The 20,550-nt window shown below is 47.9% G+C and overlaps 1 protein-coding gene across 3 annotated transcripts; it reads left to right on the top strand.

The window, feature by feature from the left end:
* Positions 1-6,156: 6,156 nt before the first annotated feature.
* LIG3 (DNA ligase 3) lies at positions 6,157-19,895 on the top strand. Of its 3 annotated transcripts, none has more exons than XR_003531105.1 (20): positions 6,158-6,277; positions 6,579-7,129; positions 7,591-7,719; positions 8,666-8,863; positions 9,303-9,454; positions 10,383-10,549; positions 11,231-11,308; positions 11,420-11,588; positions 12,227-12,382; positions 12,825-12,956; positions 13,700-13,779; positions 14,216-14,303; positions 14,847-14,924; positions 15,167-15,290; positions 15,634-15,776; positions 16,546-16,620; positions 17,172-17,318; positions 18,282-18,456; positions 18,719-18,853; positions 19,162-19,253. XR_003531105.1 is itself a non-coding variant. In XM_027664527.1 (20 exons), exons 2-20 carry the CDS (start codon positions 6,598-6,600, stop codon positions 19,602-19,604), a joined length of 2,952 nt encoding a protein of 983 aa, XP_027520328.1. In that variant the 5' UTR covers positions 6,158-6,277; positions 6,579-6,597; the 3' UTR covers positions 19,605-19,895. The 3 variants fall into 3 exon arrangements, 2 of the variants coding, with proteins under 2 accessions (XP_027520327.1, XP_027520328.1); XM_027664527.1 differs by lacking the exon at positions 18,719-18,853 and adding an exon at positions 19,368-19,895; XM_027664526.1 differs by lacking the exon at positions 18,719-18,853 and having other exon boundaries at positions 6,157-6,277; positions 19,162-19,895.
* Positions 19,896-20,550: the final 655 nt, after the last annotated feature.

Consider the following 20,550-nt stretch of genomic DNA (forward strand, 5'->3'; position numbering starts at 1 on the left):
GCCACTCAGTGTAACGGAGAAACAGAGAGGAGAAATTGGGAATTTGAAGCCTGCAAGATTCCTGGCCGGTAAGACAATAAGCAGTGCTTTTAACCCAACCAACAGGAACGATGAAAGGTAGGCACCAATTAATTGTACCATTTTTTTCCTGGTGACGAGTGTTACTTTGCAGAACTAGCCAGAAGGGTTACAATTAAAAGTTGTTTGCATTCAAAAATAGCCTTTTTATCAGAAGCTGTAAAGACTTTCCAAAATTCAAAAAAAAAAATAAAATACAGAGGTGTTTAAATTTTTATAACCTCTCTTGAAAACATTTGTGGTTGTCTGAAATTAATTTTAGGTGCCTCAAAGAATGATATCACAACAATTTCTTTGCTTTAGCAACAGGTCAATTAAAAAAAAAATAATTCAGCCACGGTTTCAGTTTCATTCTAAAGAATTCAAAGCTAAAATTTTCAATTAAAATTTTTGAAAAAAATCTCCTTCCAGCACGCAGAAATGACAAACGAATTTGGGAAATGCTTTGAAACAATTCCTCCAAAAAAAAAAAAAAAAAAAAAAAAAAAAAAAAGCCTGTCAGGTTTTTGTTTTAGATTTCCTTTGTTTTCCAAAATCAGGTGTCATCTTTCAATCAGCACCACCACAGAGGGTGAGATTTGTGTTCACTATACTTGCATGTGTAATGATGCCGGTATAATTCGCAGCAGATGTACATTTGGGGAGAAATTATTTTCCTCAGAATCTATTTGTGTGGGAGGATGAAGTATGGTTATAATGAAGGTGCTGTGGGAGCTGAATGACTTTGCATCTCAAGTACAGGTGCACTTGGGTGTAACTTAAACATAGTTTGCCATCTCTCTAAATGGAGCATTTATAGCCAATTACACTTGTCATTCACCTTGCAAATACCTCTATCTAATTTAACAGCATATGCAGCAGGCAGAAAAATAAAGGATATTCTATTAGGTGACAGCAGAACAGAGGTGTAGGTATCTGCATGTGTATATATTGCACATTTGGCAGATTTCTCATCCGAAATAGAACTCAGATATGGCCTCCAATGCCCTTATTCTCCCTGCATCACAAGCCTCCTGTCAAATGTAATTTCCTCCAGGAAGATATGTATCTAACTGAGACTTTCCAAAACCTGTCCAAGTGATTTGGACACTCACTTCTCATTAGTATTAACAGCAAATGGGCAGGAGCCTCTCCTAAATGCCTTTGGAAATCTCTGACACGGTTTTTTTGTGGTTTTTGGTTTGGGGTTTTTTGTGGCTATTAAACGACTCTTTGAGCAACCTACACTAGAAATGACAAATTTGCTTCCCTGTCCTCAGATATTCATAATGTCCATGTACCAAATATCAAGATTTTCCCTCAAAACGACAGCTGAGGGGCGGTAAGAGAGAGGGGAGAGACAGACTTTTGCTGTGTTTGGATTAAAGGACAAAGTTCACATTCCAAAACTGTCTCCTCCGCAGAGGGCTGCATAGACCAATTTTAGGATGATACCACAGTCATTGTCATCTTTGTGTCACCGCCCTAGGCAGGGATGTCACTGCAATGGGAATGGGGATGCAGAGGAGTTACAGGGCTGCAGTGTCACTGAGTCACTGCCCGGGACAATGCCAGCACCCAGGGCAGGGAACCCTCGCTGGGAACACCTGGCTGGGCACCCTCGGAGGGGAACAGCTCTTCTGACATCCAAATGTTCAGTGTCACACCTTGGATCATACCCAGCCCCACTCGCTGGTCCAGGAAACACCCGTCCTGTCCCTGAGAGGAAAATGTGAACTGAAGACCAGCAAATTCTGACACACCAACCTGAGAGCCAGAACGAGGCTTGGAAGAGATTTCATTGCTGTTCTCTCCAGCTCCCACTTCTCACACCCTCAGAAGGCAGAAGAAAGCCTTGCAAGCCACTTCTCCAACCAGAGCACAGAATCCCTTCAGACTGAACCACGGAGCTGGGAGTAGCTTTTCTTTTCAAAGCCCTCCCTAACAAACATTTCTGTTTGTGTTACCAACAAGCAGAAATGCAAATAAGTGAGTAATACTGAGCTTTATAAATCCATTACATGGCTTCTTGATCTGTTATTTAACTGACATCCCTTCCCCTTTTTTTAAAATGTATTTCACGTGTATATGTCTGTTTTCTTTTCCATTTCTCTTATCACTTGTATTTTAATAAACCACATGTCCAGATTCAGTATCTTCTTTAGCAGCCGGAGAAGGAGATATATTTGTTCATTGGAGTTATTAAAATTCTAAATATCTCACTCCTTTTATTTGATTTTAGTGAGATTCCAGACCTTTTCTCAATACCGAGAAGATTGGATTCACTGGAATAAAACTCTGACAGAAGTCTCACATCGAAGCTTTAACTTTAGCCCAAACCCCATTAATTTAAGACTTCCCCAGAAGATGTGGGCAAGATGAACCTTTTTTAATGAACTATTTTCAACCCTAGTTTAAGATGAAACTAAAATTGGGGTTTTTTTGCTTCTTAACACTGAGGGGAAAAAAAAAAAACAAACATAGACAAAACCTGAGACGATTATTTTGCTTTCCCATGTATTTTACCTCCTGACAGAACTCTTGGTGGCCACTTGGCTTAAGCAAGGACAGACTTAAACCTTTAAATCTGACATTTTGGGCATTATCTTCCCAGTATTAGTGGAATAAACTACTTAAAACAGAGTTCTACTTTCGTGGGGGCCTCTCAACTAGTCTGTCATTGCTGACTTTTACACAGAGAGCACATTATGTTAAGAGGCTCAGCTCAGCAATTCCAATATTAGCTACCAAGAGAGACACCAGCAGTGATTTCTCCCCGATCCTTTGAGAAACAGCAGTGATTTGTCTCCTGGTTTTCTCTCAGCTTTCTGTGAACTCAGTCTCCTGTAGTTTTGTGGATATATTCACTGGATATATTGCTCCACTCACAGCTGTTTAAAGGTACATCTTGGCCAACGTGGGAGTTGGAGGAGTTTATTCAAAGAAGACTGTAAAACCCGAGGTAATTTTAATTCCTCCCCTTGCACACAAACCTTCCCACTCAGAATAAGAACAGTAGGTGCACATTGCAGCTTCGGGGGAAGAAAGTGCTTTCAGGGAAAACTTCAGAGCAGTGACCAAAATCACGGCCTGTCAGTCCCATGCCAGTCAAAACTTTCCCATCACTTCCTAATGTTGTTAGCCACAAAAAAGTTCAGAAGATCAAACTGAAAGAGGGTTGATTTACATTAGACATTGGGAAGAAATTCTTCCCTGTGAGGGTGGTGAGGCCCTGGCACGAGTTGTCCAGAGAACCTGTGGCTGCCCCATCCCTGGAAGTGTTCAAGGACAGGGCTTGGAGCAACCTGTTCTAGTGGAAGGTGTCCCTGCCAATGGCAGGGGGTGGAATGAGATGGTCTTTAAGGTCCCTTTCAGCCCAAACCATTCTGTGACTCTATAAAGAAGCCCTTTTTCAGCTTTCCACCCATTCCCTTGGGGCCACAGCGGAAAAACAGCAAAATGAATGCTGCAGGCTGCAGAGCCTTCAGCCACATTGCCAAAGAGAGCTGGAATTAAGAGTGCCCCGGCTTTGCTGCTGTTATTCCCACTGTTATTCCCAGGCCTTTCCAAAGCAACCCAACAGCAGCTGTGTCTGCCTCTCACAGAATACATTACTCTGAAACAGAGACTTTCCCGCGGCAGCGTTCTGCCACCTACCTGTGCACTCTGCATTTCATCCCGGCCAGGTCATCAATCTCCAGCCTCAGCACAGCTCTCCAGAGGGGCAGCCTTCTACTTACCTGTCCAGGCTGCCATCCAAACAACCTCCGGGCTGAAAAGAGCCAGGAGCAATTCATCTCCCCCCCCCACTGAAGCCTCTGAAATGCCCTCTCCTCGTTCCTCCACTGATTGTAGACCCAGCCCAGTTTAGATCATCTTGCTGACTTTTACACAGTAAAAATTAGGGAGGTGAATCCCACCCCTGCCAGGGGGCTCAGCTGCCTTATTTAGACCCAATAACACTGTGCTGCAGTGAGTGTCAGCCCTGGAGTCTGTCTTTTCATCTCTTTTACACAATTAATGACAGACCTCACTGTGATGCTGTGAACACTCGTGCTCTGTGCTCCCACTGAACACAGCACCCACCACATCTTTACCTGGGTTTTACTCTTTTCTTTCCCTCTAAGATCTCAGTGTTCATACAAACTGTTGCACCCAGTCACTGCTGGTTCTGCAAATAATTTCTCAATGGAGCACCTTTTTCAAAGGGATTTGAATGACTAAAAATCGAACCACGTTGAACTCACACACATACCTTTAACCTCAGTTGCAGGGTCTTGGAGCTGAATGCACACAGCCTTTTGGCTCAGCCAACAGTCTGGAACAATCTGGTGCTGGTCTGGGTGTCTTCCACAGAAAGTAAATAGCAGTCAGAAAGTCCTCCGTGAAGTCCCTGAATCCTTCTGGAATTCCTCTTCTGGGGCTCAGAGCCCCCATTGGATTTGGTTGGGGGTGCTTATTTCTTTCTTTTGTTTTGGGGTTTCCACCACTTCTGGACCATGAGGGACAGAAAGGTTTGTTTCCATCCTGAAATGATGGATTGAAGGCACTGTCCAAGAGCAAAGTATTGCAATATAAAGTATTGAAAATTAATGCAGACAGTCTGCTCCATAGCCAGATCCCACTGATCAGAAATGTTTATGTCAGACTTCATCGCAGTTTTGTGATCACATAGTTGTTACACTCATCCACAGCTCCAAATAGTGTGGTTTGTGTAGCTGGAGTTTGGTGTGCTGAGAAGAAGAGGAAGACTGCCTGTAGCTTGCTCTGCAACTAGCTGAAGGCCAGCAAAAAGACAAATATGTGGCTAGTGAAGCAAATTCCATATCTTATGTCTCATACTCTGCCTTTGAGATACAGCAAAGCAGGTCAGAGACAGCCTGGCCGTGTCAACCTACACAGCATCCTTTCCCTGGACGAAGGCAGGAATCCTGTGGTGGTGTGTTCCATCCATTCCAGCTCCCTCAACAGCCTCCTGGCACAGCACAACAGCACTTTTATCAGAGAAACAGGGCCAGCTGCCACCACCAGAGAGCCAACAGCTGGACTGCAGGTGTGTGCCTGCTGTACTGGGATGGAGGGCTGTTCTCAGGGGGCTGGGGTGATACAGCAGCACTTCAGGGCAAGGCTCTGGGAGGGAGAATTTTGGGAGGTCAAGTGGTAGAGTAGCACTTCAGGGCTGTGCAGGGACAGTGTGCACTGATGGAGGGCCCGGGTTGAGGGCCAGGTGACATGGTAGCACCTCAAACCTGCACCAACATGGCCCAGGACTCTTGAAGGGTCAGTTCCATGAGGCTGGGGATTGGGAAGTGCCTCAAACCTGCACCAGCATCGTGAAGTGCTCTTGGAGGGCAACGTGGTGCAGGCACGGACAGGGCATTCTCTCAGGCCTGCCCCAACTTGATGTAGTGCACTTGGAACGCCAAGTTTGGGAGGCCGGGATTAGGGAATCGCCTCAGGGTGGGACACGCAGGGCGCAGTGCTTATGTGTGGTGGGAACCCGCCATCGCCCAGACAGGGACAGGCAGGGTACAGCGTTCCTGAGGATCCATCCGTGTGCTGGGGAACCGCCGCCATCTCAGGACAGGCAGCCGCCATCGCCTCAGGGCGGGACGTGCAGAGCACAGCGCTCCCTTGGGACCATCCGTGTGGTGGGGAACCGCCATCGCCTCAGGGCGCGGACCCTCAGGGGAGGGACCCTCCACCACTTCAGGGCACAGTCCTGGAGTCGCCTTCGGGCACGGACCTTTCATCCCCTCAGGTCTCGGCCTCTGTATATCCTTAGGGCACAGACTCTTCCTCCCTCCCCTCAGGGCACGGACCCTTCATCCCATCAGGGCACAGACTCTCCCTCCCTCCCCTCAGGGCACGGACTCTGTATCCCCTCAGGGCGGTGACTCTCCCCGCCCTCAGGTCGCGACCCCGGCGCCGCCTCAGCCACGCGCGCGCCAGGAACGCGCTCGCGCGGCGTGCCCGGGGCGGGGCGGGGGGTGTGACCCCGCGCGAGGCCCCGCGCGCACGTTGGGTGCGGAAGGGGCGGGGCCCGGCGCGGCGCGCGCGCGCCCGTTCCTGTACGGAAGCCGGGCGGGCGCTCCGTGTCCCGGCGGCCGCCGCGCGCTGAGGCGCTGGGCTGGGGCTGTGGGAGGTCGGGGAGGGGGGGGATCCCGGGGGTCACCGGACGGAACGGGGAGGGCGGGATGGCGGCGCCGTGAGGAGCTCGGTGAGCGGAGGTGGACGGGGGGGCGGCCTGGGGCGGGCGGCGGCGGCGGGAGGCCGCTGTTGGGCAGCGCGGGAAAGCGGCGGGGGCGGGGCGGGCGTGTGAGGGGAGAAGGGGCTGAGGGGGGGACTGTGGGGGTCGCGGTGTGGGCTGTGGGGGTTTGGGGTGTGAGGAGGGCTCGGCGGGGCTGTGAGGCCGCTGTGGAGCGGGTCCTGAGCGGAGAGGGGGGAGGGTTGGGGGGCTGAGGGGCTCCCGGCGGGCAGAAGGCAGGGGGTGCTCAGTCAGTGTCTCCGCTCTCCCGCAGCACTCCCTGCACGGACTGGATGCCCACGGGCTGCAGGGCTCTGTCACACGCCGCCCGGGCCCTCAGCAGGGGCGCAGGGCTGTTCTCCCCCCTCGCACGGGTCTGCTTGCCCAGAGCCTTCTCCTGCTACGTGGGACTCGGCGCCGGGCACTGGTGCCAGCTGCTGTCACAGCCCGTGTCCCTGCAGGGCGGCGGGGCCGGGGCTTTCCCCTTCTCCCTGTTTCTGAGCCCTTGGCCGCGTCCAGCCTGCACGGCTGCAGCGGACATGGCCGAGCAGAGGTACTGCGTGGACTATGCCAAGCGCGGCACGGCCGGCTGCAAGAAGTGCAAGGAGAAGATCGTGAAGGGGGTGTGCCGCATCGGGAAGATTGTCCCCAACCCTTTCACGGAGTCTGGCGGGGACATGAAGGAGTGGTACCATGTCAAGTGCATGTTTGAGAAGCTGGACAAGGCCCGGGCCACCACCAAGAAAATCGAAGACATCACAGAGTTGGAGGGATGGGAGGAGCTGCAGGATGAGGATAAAGAATTAATCAACAAGCACATCTCAGGTGAGACACAAGGCAGCATCTGGGTCACTTTTCTACTTACTTTCAAGTTATGCCACCCAGCCGTGCCTTTACCAGGAAATCCTCAGGGATGTACTTGTATGGCTTAGGGACAAAGTGGGTAGTGCTGCTCCAACCTCTGTCTCAGCCCTGTAGGAAAGGGAAGAAACAGTCACTTCTACAGAGGCACCTCTTGATTTGTTTGTCACAACTGATTGTTCTAAGTGGTTTAATTCATGGGCAGATAAATCCCAGGAGAAAGCATCAGTTATTTTCCACTTTCAGCTTTTTCCATGATCTTTAGTAAGTTACATATTCTTTTTAACTTTTGTTATATGAAAAATGTCCGTTTATTTTTTTTCTTCTCCAATTCCCAGTTCTTCTAAGACTTTGTTATCAGGTAATATGTTGAGGGATGTGTGAGATTATTTCTGACTGCCTGTTTGGACCTTGCTGGTTTGCAGAAGCCAATTCCAAGGCTGGAAGTACCCCGAAGAAGAAGGTGATAGTCCAGGCTAAACTCACTGCCACAGGACAGCTGACTACAAAAGACCTTGTCAATCCATCACCAAAGAAGTTCTCTGGCTTCACAGGTAAGACTTAAAATGATTCTGGAAAATCAGTTTCTTCTAATAACAGTTTTACCTTGGCTCAGATCAGTAGTTTTTTATCTATAGATTCTTTAGTCTTAATTAGTTTTTTTAAATTCTACTTTGCCAGAAGTTGTCAGTGTCTCTCTTAGGCTGTCAGTCTTGAGAGAACATCGTGAAAAATGTTTGAGTTTCTGGCATTCCCAAGGAAACAAAGGTTCTGCCATAACCCCCACTGTCAGGCTGATGTCCCACTGACTCCATACTGCCTTCATCCATTGCCCAATTCCAGTCAAACTGAAGGTACAGACTAAAGTTATCCTGTGTGGAGCTCGAAATCTCTCAAAAAATGATTGTGGGGGATTCCCAGTGGTGGTGTTCATGGAAGGGAAAACTGTTACACTTCAGCAGCTTGTGCTGGGAAGCAGCTGCTGGAGGGGCAGTCGGTGTGTGAGCTCTGACTGACCTGTAGCTCCAAACCATCCAGAGCACATGCAGCCACAGCACAGCCAGAGAGATCACCACGTGTAGGGATGTTGATGTTAAAAGAGAAAATGGGATGGGGACGTTTTCCTCCCATTTTAGAAATGATTTTATGAAAACATCTTGCCACGAAGAGCAAAGGCTTATAAAGTAGAGGTAAAACTGAGGCATCTGCCAACTGGAACTCCTTTTCACCATGGTTTAATCATACTTGTCTGGTAGAATTAAGGCCCAGAAAATTTTTGTTTCATGTAAAAAAATAAAAGTAATTTAAAAAATTTTTTATTATTATTTTTATTATAATAAAATGTAAAGTCACACATTTTGGGACAGCACACATCATTAGTCAGTTCTGAAGCTTTTCCAGCATGCTGAGATCGTTCTCAGCTTGCCAAGCAGAGGTATCTTCAAAATTTGCACTTTACTGTACTTGTTAAAAAAGCAACTTGTTCTGTGTTTGATGCAGCCAAGCCAAAGAATTCAGAAGCTGTCCCTGCAAACTCTTCCCACAAGTCCAGCCTGTCTGCAGCCAGGTGTGATCCCAAGCACAAGGACTGTTTGCTGCGGGAGTTCCGGAAGCTCTGTGCCATGGTGGCTGAAAAGCCGAGCTACAATGTGAAAACACAGATCATCCAGGACTTCCTGAGGAAGGGATCTGGAGGAGGTATGGTTCCTGCTTGGAATTCTCACTGTGGGAAAGCCCTGTCAGTCAGCCTCAAAGGTTTTATTTCAAAAGGGAAAGGTGAAATAAAATCGGGTTGCCGTGCAGTCCCAGCTGTGTGCTGTGGTGATTTCTGAGCTGTGGAGATAATGTTTGCAAACTGTTCAAATAACAAATTCAGACAAGAATGACTCGCTCTGCTGTTGAGGGCAACGTTCTTAGGTGCCAAATTTAGTGCTGAGATCACATTTGGAGAAAAATCGTGGGTGCTTCCCCTAAAAAAAATCTCCTTTCACGTGAGGCAGAGCAGAATGGTGCAAAGAGGAAGGCCCAGCTGTGGGTTTCATCCCCAGGGTCATGCAAATGGGCACAGCCAACCAGAGCCTGTATGTGTAAATAAATTATCACACTTATAATGGTCTGTGCTTCTTATTTTCCCCAGATGGTTTTCATGGTGATGTATATTTGACCATTAAGCTGCTGTTACCAGGTGTCATTAAAATAGTTTACAACTTGAATGATAAGCAGATTGTGAAGCTGTTTAGTAGGATTTTTAACTGCAACCAAGATGAAATGGTCCGGGACCTGGAACAGGTGAGTACAGACAGCAGTTCTCTGCATTTCTGCTCTTCAGTCTTTGCTTATGGAAATTCTGTAATGCTTTGAGTTTTTTACTCTTATTTGAAAGTGTTAGCTTGACTGTTAGAATGGGAGCTGGTGGTTTATTTTGTTTTTTTCTTGGCTTTAGCAGTTTTCACAGCATTTCCTGCCATCTGGAACCTTTAGAAAATAATTTTTGAGTAGAAAGAAAGATACAAATTCACCTGTATTAAATCCAGCTTTAGAAAGCAAGACTAAAATATCTAGGCAAGTTGGGCTGCATCTGTTTGTCTAAACTGCTTTGTCTGGCACATTCCTGTAAGGGATTCATATTACTCTTTTTGTAACATCATGTATCAAAAACTGGGATTCAATTAACAGATGTGTCACCCTGAGGTGCAGTTGGTGGATACAGTTGAGCTGCACTGGTACAGTTGCAAGTGCTCAGGTGTGCATTGGATCCCTGGGCACAGGAGTTGGTGACTGACTGTGCATGCTCTGATTCAGTGCAAGATGGAGAAAATGGGTGAATTAGGTGATGAAGGTAATTTTTTCATCTCTGTTTAGTGCCTTGGTGCATACTGCCTTCTGGTACATACTGTCACCTTCTGGTGACATCACCAGCCTGTTTCAGATCCTTGGATTTACAGGTGGATTCACCCTGAGGAAATAAGGGGTCTGTGATGCTGCAGTGAAAAATAGAGCCGTGAGAAGTTGTTGGTATTTTAATTTACTGTTTTTAGCAAGTGAAACAGCTGAGCAGCTTTGTTCCGTGTCGTGACAGCTTCTTTGAATGTTTGATTCCAAATGCTTCATGCAATCCCAGCATCATTCCTGTCCTTTATCCTGGTTACTGGAATCATGCTGAATCCCCAGTGGCATCCCCGCTCTGATCCACACCCTCGTTTTGTTTTGGAGACAGGGAGATGTTTCCGAGACCGTCCGCATCTTCTTCGAACAGAGCAGGACTTGTCCTCCAGCGGCCAAAAGCCTCCTGACCATCCAGGAGGTCGATGAATTCCTGATCCAGCTCTCAAAGCTCACTAAGGAGGACGACCAGCAAAGTGTGCTGCACCAGATCAGTCGCAGGTAAGGGAAGCAATCAGTCTCTGGAGGTTTGTCCTGCCACCAGGAGTGGTTACCTAGGGATCACAAGCTGGAATAGCTGAGAGATTAATCATGAGCCACAGAAACTGAACTTAATTAACATCCACAAGCCGCTGTTAGTGGTGTGATTAAGACACCTTGACAGCTGACCAGCAGTAGAGAATGTGTGTGGCTCCTGTTCGTGCCAGAGAACTTCATCCTTGCCTGTCAGGACACTGTTCAATCAGTACCAAACAAGTGACTTGCAGAACTACCTCAATGGGGTTTAGCTGTTAATTAAGTTGCTTTTTTCTTTAGGTATGTTGGGAAATGCAATTAAGACGTGTTCAAGATTCTTGGTCTGGCTCTCTTTGTGTTGATTTGAGGCTGAGTATGTTACCATCACTTAGACTCGATGCATTAATTAAATACATTTTGGATGGCACATCAACGCCGAGGCAGAATTAATATTGGCATTCCAACATAAAGATGCTAAAAAACCTTTTGGATGTTCTCTTGTGTCTCTGGGGTGTCGTTAGTAATGTGTGTCCTCCTTTGAGTTTAAACCCTCTGTAAGGGGAGGACCTTTTCTTTTAAAGGGACCTGGCTTGGTTTCTTCTTTTCAGCTGGAAGGTGGTTCAGTTAAGATTCAGCAATGGTGGACATTTCTGTTTTGTTCTTCAGGTGTACAGGCAACGACCTGAAATGCATCATCCGGCTGATTAAGCACGACTTGAAAATGAACGCTGGAGCAAAGCACGTGTAAGTCTGACCTTCACTGTGAGACAAAACCAGAAATGCTCATTTCGCCAGCCAGGAGCAGCAGACCCGATGCTGATCCACGTTCCCCCCCCTCTCCCTGCTCTGTCCCAGGCTGGATGCGTTGGATCCCAACGCCTACGAGGCGTTCAAGGCCTCGCGGAACCTGCAGGACGTGGTGGAGCGGGTGCTGCAGAACCAGCAGGAGGCCGAGAAGGTGCCGGGGCTGAAGCGAGCGCTGAGCGTGCAGGCCTCGCTCATGACCCCCGTGCAGCCCATGCTGGTACGTCGGCTCCCCCCCCAGCCCAGCGAGAGATGGAGCTCTGGAGTGCTGGCAGAGACCCTCCCCTGGAGGGATCAGCAGCCAGAGAAGTGGCTGTGGGCAGTGTGAGCTCTCAGTGCTGATTTTTGTTTAATGCCATTTCACAGAGCATCTCCGAAAGGCCAATATTCACTGTACTCAGTCCTTGCACCTTCAGTGCCACTGCCAAACTAAAATCATGACTTGCTTTTAAAAGTGACTTTTGTGTTTTGTTTGCTGCCCTTCCAGAAGTTGATCCTTTCTCTAGAAATACTGTTAGCTTTCCACTGGATTAGAGATTCAAATAAGTTTGGCTTTTTGTTTGAACGAATTAGAGTCAAATATTTACTTCTGGGCTGAGTGCACTCCTACAAAAAGCACAGTGCTTACACCTTTAAGCGTTTGGAGGAGATAAGCACTGAAAAGCTGTAATTATCTGGGCATATGCAGACAATTCTAAGTAAATAAGTAATTAAGAAAAGGAAAACTTGGACTAGCTATCAGAGACCCTGGACAAAAATATTTACAAGGAAGTCGGTAGTTCCTTCATGAACTTAGGGACAAGTATCTTTATTTTCCAGTATATCACCTGAGTTTGTATCTTCTCTCTCCCCCTGAAGGCTGAAGCCTGCAAGTCCATCGAGTATGCCATGAAGAAGTGCCCCAATGGCATGTACGCCGAGATCAAATACGATGGGGAGAGGGTGCAGGTCCACAAAAATGGGGATCACTTCAGCTACTTCAGCAGGAGCCTCAAACCCGTCCTCCCACACAAAGTAAGCACCTGTGCCCTGGTTGTGCCAGCTCCTCCACTGGATTCCACACTAATTTCTTTCTGTGGCAAAGGAGGATTCCTTCTCTTGTAAACTTATTTCTGATTTATGTAGGTATTTGGAACCTGGAAAAGCAACACTTGGTAGAATTGTAATCACTTAGTTTTGGTGCACATTAAGGGCTTGAAACTCAAGTTTCTATGTGCCATAGAATCCTCTTTATGGAATTGCATTTTGGGAGCCTTGATGCCAGTTGGGTGACTTGGTTCTATTTATTCAAGCCTCATCTTTTTATTTGTAGGCTGTGCTGTGTGTACCATAGTAAACCTAGTGCAGATATGCCCACATGTGCCTCAGACACTTCAGGAGAAAACACCTTCATTGCAGTGAGTCCCTCTCTTCAGCCAATAGACTTATTTTTCTTTTCTTTTTTTTTTTCCCCAAGGTAGCCCATTTTAAGGACTTCATCCCCCAGGCTTTCCCTGGTGGGCAAAGTATGATCCTGGATTCAGAAGTTCTTCTGATTGACAACAAAACTGGCAAGCCACTTCCTTTTGGGACTCTTGGCGTGCACAAGGTAAAAGAAATTAAATAAAACCCCCCTTGTTGTGGTTGGAGGCTGTTATTCTGCTGACTTAAATGCACCAGCAGGTTATCACAGGGTACTTTCAGAGCTCTGGTGCTTGCTGGAGCATCTGGAGAATGAATAAGATCCCTATTAATGAAAAACTACTGCCCTAATACAATTGATTTTATATATTAACATGATCACTGACAGGACAGTAAGAAAACTTCAGCTCAAGATAAATATTTTAAAAAATCATTGGAAAATCTTGGAATTCTGTGATTGCTCAAGCCAGGATAAGCAGAGTGGGAGACCACAATGATGCAGAGTATGAATGCTATGTAGAGCTTGTGGCTAGACTAAATGGGGGTGAGAAAGAGGACAGTAAAGTGAAAATTAAGCTCTAGGGGCTTAGGTTAGAAGTAGCCATTAATCTGATGTCTCTAGAAATTTGGTGGGTTTTGTTGCAGCAGCAGTGACAGATGTTGCATTGCCCCAGGTCATTAATATTTGTGGTATTATTTCCCTGTCACCAGGAAATTAACGTGTTTTATCTTCTTAGTTTGTGCTTTGACACATTCAGTCTAAATCTTAATTCTCAGAATGCTTCTGCCCATTAGAAGAGGCCTAAGCTTATCCTAACTAAAATGGTTATGGAGCTAAAAATCCATCCTTTTGTTTCTGTTACTTTTCTGAAACTCTGTGTTGCTGCTTGCTGTGACTGCGGATTTCTCTCAATGGATCTTGTCTTCCAGAAAGCTGCTTTCCAAGATGCCAACGTTTGCCTGTTTGTGTTTGACTGCATCTACTTCAACAACATCAGCCTGATGGACAGGTGTGTCTCTGGCAGGTGTGAGAGTGGCCTGACTGGTTTCCCAGCATGAAACCACCAGTTCACTGTGGCTGTCACACTGGCCACTCAGCCCGTAAAATCACTCCTGCATGGGAGAGTCCTTGCTGTGCCAGAGAGTTTCACTATGGAGCTCCATCTTGCTCTGCACTTCCAGAATGTTGGACTCAGCTGCATTTCAGATAAATTGGGTGTGGCCCAGCACCAGCTCATCTTATGTCCTTTGAAATTAAACACACCATTAAACACAGAGTTTCTATTTTATAACTTCCTGGACGAAAGTAAGGATTAGTTGTCCTCTCTGGAACTCTGTAGGATAAATCATTTAATTACTTAAATAGCTTTTTTTTCCAATGTTCATGTGACTGCTACCTCACCTTAAAGTTGCTGCTTGTCCTTAATTATCCATTCCCTGGTTTAGGCCTCTGTGTGAACGTCGCAAGTTCCTCCACGACAACATGGTGGAAATCCCCAACCGGATCCTGTTCTCGGAGATGAAGCACGTCACGGTGAGCTCAGTGTTCACTCCCCAGGGCTGCACTCTGGGCACTGCACTGCTCCTCTACCACACAGCCTTTGTTAGGATTGTGTCTGCAAATTCACCCTGTCAGAATGGTTCCACTTCTGCTCTGTGGGCAAGGCTCCTCGAGCTACTGATTTAGGTAGCACCTTGGGTTTGGTGGAGAGTGTCTGGATGTTTTGGGCAGAGAAAGCATTCTGGGAGAGAGAAGGTTCATAGGTCCCAAGGCAGGTGGATAGAAAAGGAAGCAGGTACTGCTGCCTGAAAAAATCTGGTAGTGTACATACTTGGGTCACAGTGGGGCAGCCTCATCTCTGAGGGGTACTTTTAACAAGCCAACCCTGCTCTTCTTGGAGAAGTCAGTGAATGTGCAACAAACAGATCACGTACAGGATCCTCCTTGGAAAACTGTTACGAAGTTACCTGTTCCTCTCTCTGCAGTTGCTTTGGGTTTAGTGCACCAGTGCTCTAAACAGAAAGCCTGGAGCCCCTTTGGCAGTCCTGAGCTCACCATGATTCCTCTCCTTTTCAGAAAGCTTCAGATCTGGCCGATATGATCACCCGAGTGATCCGTGAGGGACTGGAAGGACTGGTGCTGAAAGATATAAAGGCAAGTTCACATTTGCTCTTCACTGGTGTGTGCTGGGAATTGGGGAGTAACAACAGAATCTGTGGGTGAAGCACACAAGGCTCAGCCTTCTTGGAACATCTCTGGGTTTTGTGGGTGCTGACATGCAATCCAGGTTGTTCCTTACATATTGAGCACTGCTGGGCTGGATAAAGGCAAGGGCTGTTCGAGGAGCTGCTGCCCTGTGAGCTCTCTGAGGGGGGTTCTTGCCTTGCTTTGCACAGGGAAATTATGAACCAGGCAAACGACACTGGCTGAAGGTGAAGAAGGACTATCTCAACGAGGGGGCCATGGCTGACACAGCTGACCTGGTGGTGCTGGGAGCTTTCTATGGACAAGGCAGTAAAGGCAAGTCTGGAGTTGGCTTTCACTGGAGATCTGTCAGTTCAGGAAACTCCCAGGCTTTTTCCTGTTCCTACCAGAAGGAGGTTGGCTGTAACAGTGATTGTGTGCTGCAGCCCATGAGGTGCTGGGCTGAGTTTACTGTGGGATAGTTGGCACAGCAGGGCTGGAGGGGTTGGGCTGGGCTCTTGCAGGGGCTCTGTACGTGGGAGCCGATGCCCTGGGACCATCACCAGCCCAGCTCCCTTTAACTCCCAAAGATGGAAAAGGAGTTTGGCTCTTTGCTTTGCTTTTTGAAAAGCTGTGGCTCCTCCTGTAGATGTGACCCACCCTACCCTTCCCTGTGCAGGTGGGATGATGTCCATCTTCCTGATGGGCTGCTACGATCCCAAGAGTGAGAAGTGGTGCACTGTGACCAAGTGCTCCGGTGGCCACGACGATGCCACCTTGGCGCGACTGCAGACGGAGCTGGACATGGTGAAGATCAGCAAGGTGAGAGGGGCTCTGGGGTGGAGGGGAGCAAAGGGATGCTCAGCAAAGGGCTGAGCTGAGGTCGAGGTGCTGGTTAAATGCTGGTTTAAGTGTTCTACCAGGAAGGAGTAAGAGTTAAAGCAGATAAACTGCTCTGACACAAGTGAGGTGTCAGTACAGCCAGCTCCTGATGAGGCACTGCCTGGGATTTGTACTCAGACACTGAGTGGGAAGCCAGGCACCATCTGTTTCCTGCCTGGACAGAGTTTTATTGGGAAGGGTACCAATTTTTTTGGGCATATTGCAGTTGGCAGAGACAGTCACTAGATGGGGCTGCGGGAGAGAAGAGCTCGAATCAGACTTAGGGCTCCATAACCTGATGTCTTGGAGTTCAGACATTTCTGACTGGCTTGTTTATGTGAGGAATCTTCCTTTTCAAGACTCGACAAATAAACAGAGAATTTTAATATTTACTTGACATCCTGAAGGCCATTTGCATCAGGCCTATAGAATCTTAAAAAAATGGGTAGTTTTACATGAATCACAATTGGAGCAACAGTGTTATTGTTTCACACACAAATGACAGGAGTTGAGAGCTGTGTTCCAGGTAATATTTGGGATTTTCTAGATGAGAGAGACTGCTGCAGATCAGGCTAAAGCAAGTTTCATCCATGCAAAGGCAATCTAATACCTATCTGCTGATTTACTTCTAGGTTATGTTTCAGCAACTTTTGTAGTAGTAGGTTCATATACAAGTGCTGTTATTTTGGGTTTGTGCTTTAATTAACAGGATCCTAGTAAAATTCCACGGTGGCTAAAAATAAACAAAATCTACTACCCAGACTTCATTGTCCCAGATCCAAAGGTAAGTGTTGTCATAGTCATTTAACTCCATTTCCCAGCCCTGACATAACAATCTATTTCATGTCCTTTAAGTGTACAAGTTGTCTCTGTTAAAAATTAGTCTTCGTACTTGGAATGGGAAATAAAGCACAGCTTTTTATTTCTCAGTCTTGCAGGTGCTTTTGAGGCTAAAAGCTTCATGAAGGAATCACACCTGCAGCACTTTTGGGAAACATTCTTGTGCATTAAATCCCTTCCAGAAGTGAACTTACTTTAAATTTGAGACATGAAAAGTCTGACTTGAGCAGTTGAAGCACAACTGTAACCCAAAAGTTGCTGTTGTTTTAGGAAATGGGTCAGTCTGCTTTATACTTGAAAGAAAAGGTGTTATTTAGAAATTGGCATGATGTGTTATAGTGAAGGATCTTTGACTTAGTGGAAAAAGTAGTTTTTTCTAATTAAGGTCCTGAAGGTGGTCAGTTTGTGTATCTGGAACAGGGAGGGGGGTTATTGATCAGTTGTTTCATGAGAGAACACAGGAATGTGATGTGTCCTCCTCCCTGGTGTGTTCAGAAAGCCCCAGTGTGGGAGATCACGGGGGCTGAGTTCTCCAAGGCCGAGGCCCACACTGCCGACGGGATCTCCATCCGCTTCCCGCGCTGCACCCGCATCCGGGACGACAAGGACTGGCAAACGGCCACCAACCTGCAGCAGCTCAAGGTGAGCTGACACAGCACTCCTGCACAGCTGGGCTGTGAGCTTGGACAGCAATGCACAGGTAAAATGCAGGTTTGGGTAGCAGGGGGTGAGGTGAAGGCACCTCCCGCCTGGGATCCGGGATGGCACCTTCCCTTTCCTCAGGCCGCTCGCTGGGATGTGAGTGTCCCTCTGTCACGGGGGGTTCTCGAGTCTCCTGAGCTGTTGTGTTGTGCCCTGTCAGGAAAGCCTGTGCTGGCAGCTGGTTGTATCAGCTCCTGTAACACCCCGTGGTGAGGAATTGCCTTCCTCAGGGAGATGGCATTCATTCTCTTTAGGGTCATTGTTTCCCAACTGGGAGATCATTTGGGAAGTGGCTGTGGATAACCTGGCCCAGTCTGGGGGCAATTGGGAGCCAGCCAGGACCCCTGGGCTCCACCCACCCACTGCCTCCTCCTCTGCTGATGGAATTGTCCTGGTGCCAGTCCTTCAGTGAGCTGGGGATGAGCTCTGAGCTCAGGTAGTTCCTGCAGTCTGGGCTGTCCTGACACAGCCTGTGGGGTGCTGGCAGCAGCTGCCAGTGCTTGTTGTGCCGTGGAAACCAGGAGTGATCCAACCCCCCTGCTGTCCTGCAGCCTGTGCAGGCAGGGGAGAGAGAGGCACAGTGCCCTCTGCAGATGGGCTGTTCCAGGGAGAGCAGCAGGCACTGTTCATCCCTCAGGCTCTGATGAATTAGTCTGTCTTGCTCTGCAGCAGAGCATGGGGATGTGGCTTTTGATTCCTCCCTGTGTGGTTTCCCTTAATGCCAGGCAGAGGGGTGGAATGCAGAGAGCTTGCACAGAGCTGACAGGAAAATGGCTACAAAGAGGTGCAGGAGAAAAATCACCTGAGCAAACTCTCAGGGGGGAACAAACAAGAGGAGCCCCTGTAATTACAGTTACAGCTCCTGTCTGGTGTCAGACAGTCACACTCTGTTTCTGGGGGCAGGAGCTGTACCAGCTCTCCAAGGAGAAGGCTGATTTCAGCATTGGTGCCGGGGAGGAGGATGAGTCCACAGCAGGCAGCAGTGGAGAGAATGAGGGGAATTCCAGGTCTTCCACACCTCACAGCAGTATTAAAACCCCCCCAAACAAGTCACCTGTGAAAGCCCAGAAGCCAGAAGGTAAGATGGTGCTTCCCAGGGGAGGAGGCTTGGGGGGTGTGCTCCGGGTTTGGGGCAGGCTGGGTCAGGATCTTTGCCTTCTGTCAGAGGCTTGAAGCTCCCACAGCACCTTCCACATGCATGTCAGGGAGGATGGGCAAAGCTGTTTAGACCCTTAGTTTGGCCTGTGCTATTCCCAGCATGGATTGAGTAGCCACAGCTCTGAGGTGTGCTGGGATTGGGAAAAGATGGATGGAAGCAGCACTGATGATGCCATTTTTAGGTTGGTGTTCCCTGCTCCTGTTCCTGCACGTCACATGCCCTTTGGTTAGATGTTTTTGGCCATGAACCAGTGTTTAATTTTATTTGGATGGAATTCATGCATATAATGAGACACCTGCATGGAGGTGATTTCCAGGTAAATTGAGTTTGTGTTTGTCACTGGGGAACAACGTGAAGCAAATTGCTGAGCAGTTTCAGAAAGGACAGTGTGGTGACAGCACACAGGGCAGGTGGCAGCAGCATCCTGGAAACGAGGCCAGGAGGTTCCCCCACACCATTTTCAGTAGAAAAATGTGTCTTACTCGTTACATTCTAATCCTTGGATTTCCCAGAAAGAGGGAAGGAAACTTTTTCCTTTTACTCTCTTCACTCTCTCCCCTCGTGTTAATACACAACCAGTATCTGGACAGAGCACAGAAATGAGACAAGTTTGTTTGTTTTTAGAGAGCAAAGCAATCCTTGCATCCCCTCAGAAATCCGAGGAGAAACGAGGGGAGAAGAGAAAAGCATCGGAGATGGAGGACAACGGAAAAAAGGTACAGTCGGGTGGAGAGCAACCACTGTGGGGTGGGAGGAGGCTGAGGCAGTGGAGTTGTCTGTTCACTTTTGCCTTCCATCTGGAAATCCATCCCCCCTTCTCTCTCTCTCAGCACCCACTGCTGGACATTTTCACGGGAGTGAAGCTGTACCTGCCGCCCTCCGTGCAGGACTTCGACAAACTGCGGCGCTACTTCATCGCCTACGACGGGGACCTGGTGACAGAGTGTGACACGGCCTCGGCCACCCACGTCATGGGGGACATTGAGGACAACCCTGGTGCTCAGCGTGTGTCTCCCAGGTGGATCTGGGAGTGCATCCGGAAGAGGAGGCTGGTGGCGCCGTGCTAGCGGGACAGTGACAGTCCTGGCACAGGAGCAGCCCAGAACTAGGTAGGTGGAAGGAAAGGTGCAGTTGTGGACAGACATAAAATGCCAGCAGAGGTGCTCACAGAGATCCACAGCAACACTATGGAATAAATTAAAACAACTCTCTGACGAAATGTCACTGCTGAATCCCATTTTCCTGCCCATACTGGAGACCACTGCACTCACCTGGGTGTTGGTTTGGTCTCCTCGGGTTTTTAAAGTTTGGGTATTTTTATAGATAAAGAAATAAAACTGAAGCAGTTTCTCCTTTGCTCTCAGGACTTATTTTCCAAAGGTTATTCTCTGCCTGGACAGGAAAACAGACCACCCACTGCGTGACACTGTTGGCTGCAGTGCCAGGATAATTCTGCTGCATGGGTACAATTTACACAAAGGTCACGTGTCCTTCTCCTGGTTTTGCCTTTTCTCTCCTGTCCCTGACACTCCACTCAGGGCTGCAAGAGGAGCATTTACACCTTGGTGAAGGTTTCATGTTAAAACCAGGACACCGAATAAGCTTCTCTTAGAGCAGCTACTGTGGCATTATCCAAGTATCCTCCTGGAGGGTTTGTTTTCCAGAATATGTTGCTCCTGTGCTCTGCTATTCATGTTTCAACAAGTAAAAGCTGAGAAAGGAACTCCAGCACCTCGATCTTTTAGGATAACTGAGACCTCCTGGGAAGCTGTTCAAAACTATTGCAAGTGCTTGAATATTAATGAAATAAGGAAGGGGGGGTTGGAAATTATTCCTTTTAACTGCTTTGCAAATGGCCATGTGCATTTGTTGTCAGGTAACTTTTTTCCTTCAACCTCCTCTATACTTTGTACCCCCCACCAACAATAGTTAAGCAATTTCTGGCTGAGGTTCAGCAGTAGCTGCAGGATCTCTGCTTTCTCCCCACCTGTTGTAACAGAGTCAGAAACAAGG

Source organism: Corapipo altera, unplaced genomic scaffold, assembly GCF_003945725.1.
Source record: "Corapipo altera isolate COAL_440 unplaced genomic scaffold, ASM394572v1 181b, whole genome shotgun sequence".
NCBI classification, from domain to species: Eukaryota; Metazoa; Chordata; class Aves; order Passeriformes; family Pipridae; genus Corapipo; species Corapipo altera.

Coding starts and splice junctions, on each gene's coding strand:
- LIG3 (XM_027664526.1), top strand. CDS start 6,598: ATGCCCACGGGCTGCAGGGCTCTGTCACACGCCGCCCGGGCCCTCAGC. Junction 12,957..13,699: donor GGACTCTTGGCGTGCACAAG/GTAAAAGAAATT, acceptor CTTGTCTTCCAG/AAAGCTGCTTTCCAAGATGC. Junction 16,621..17,171: donor TCATTGTCCCAGATCCAAAG/GTAAGTGTTGTC, acceptor TGGTGTGTTCAG/AAAGCCCCAGTGTGGGAGAT.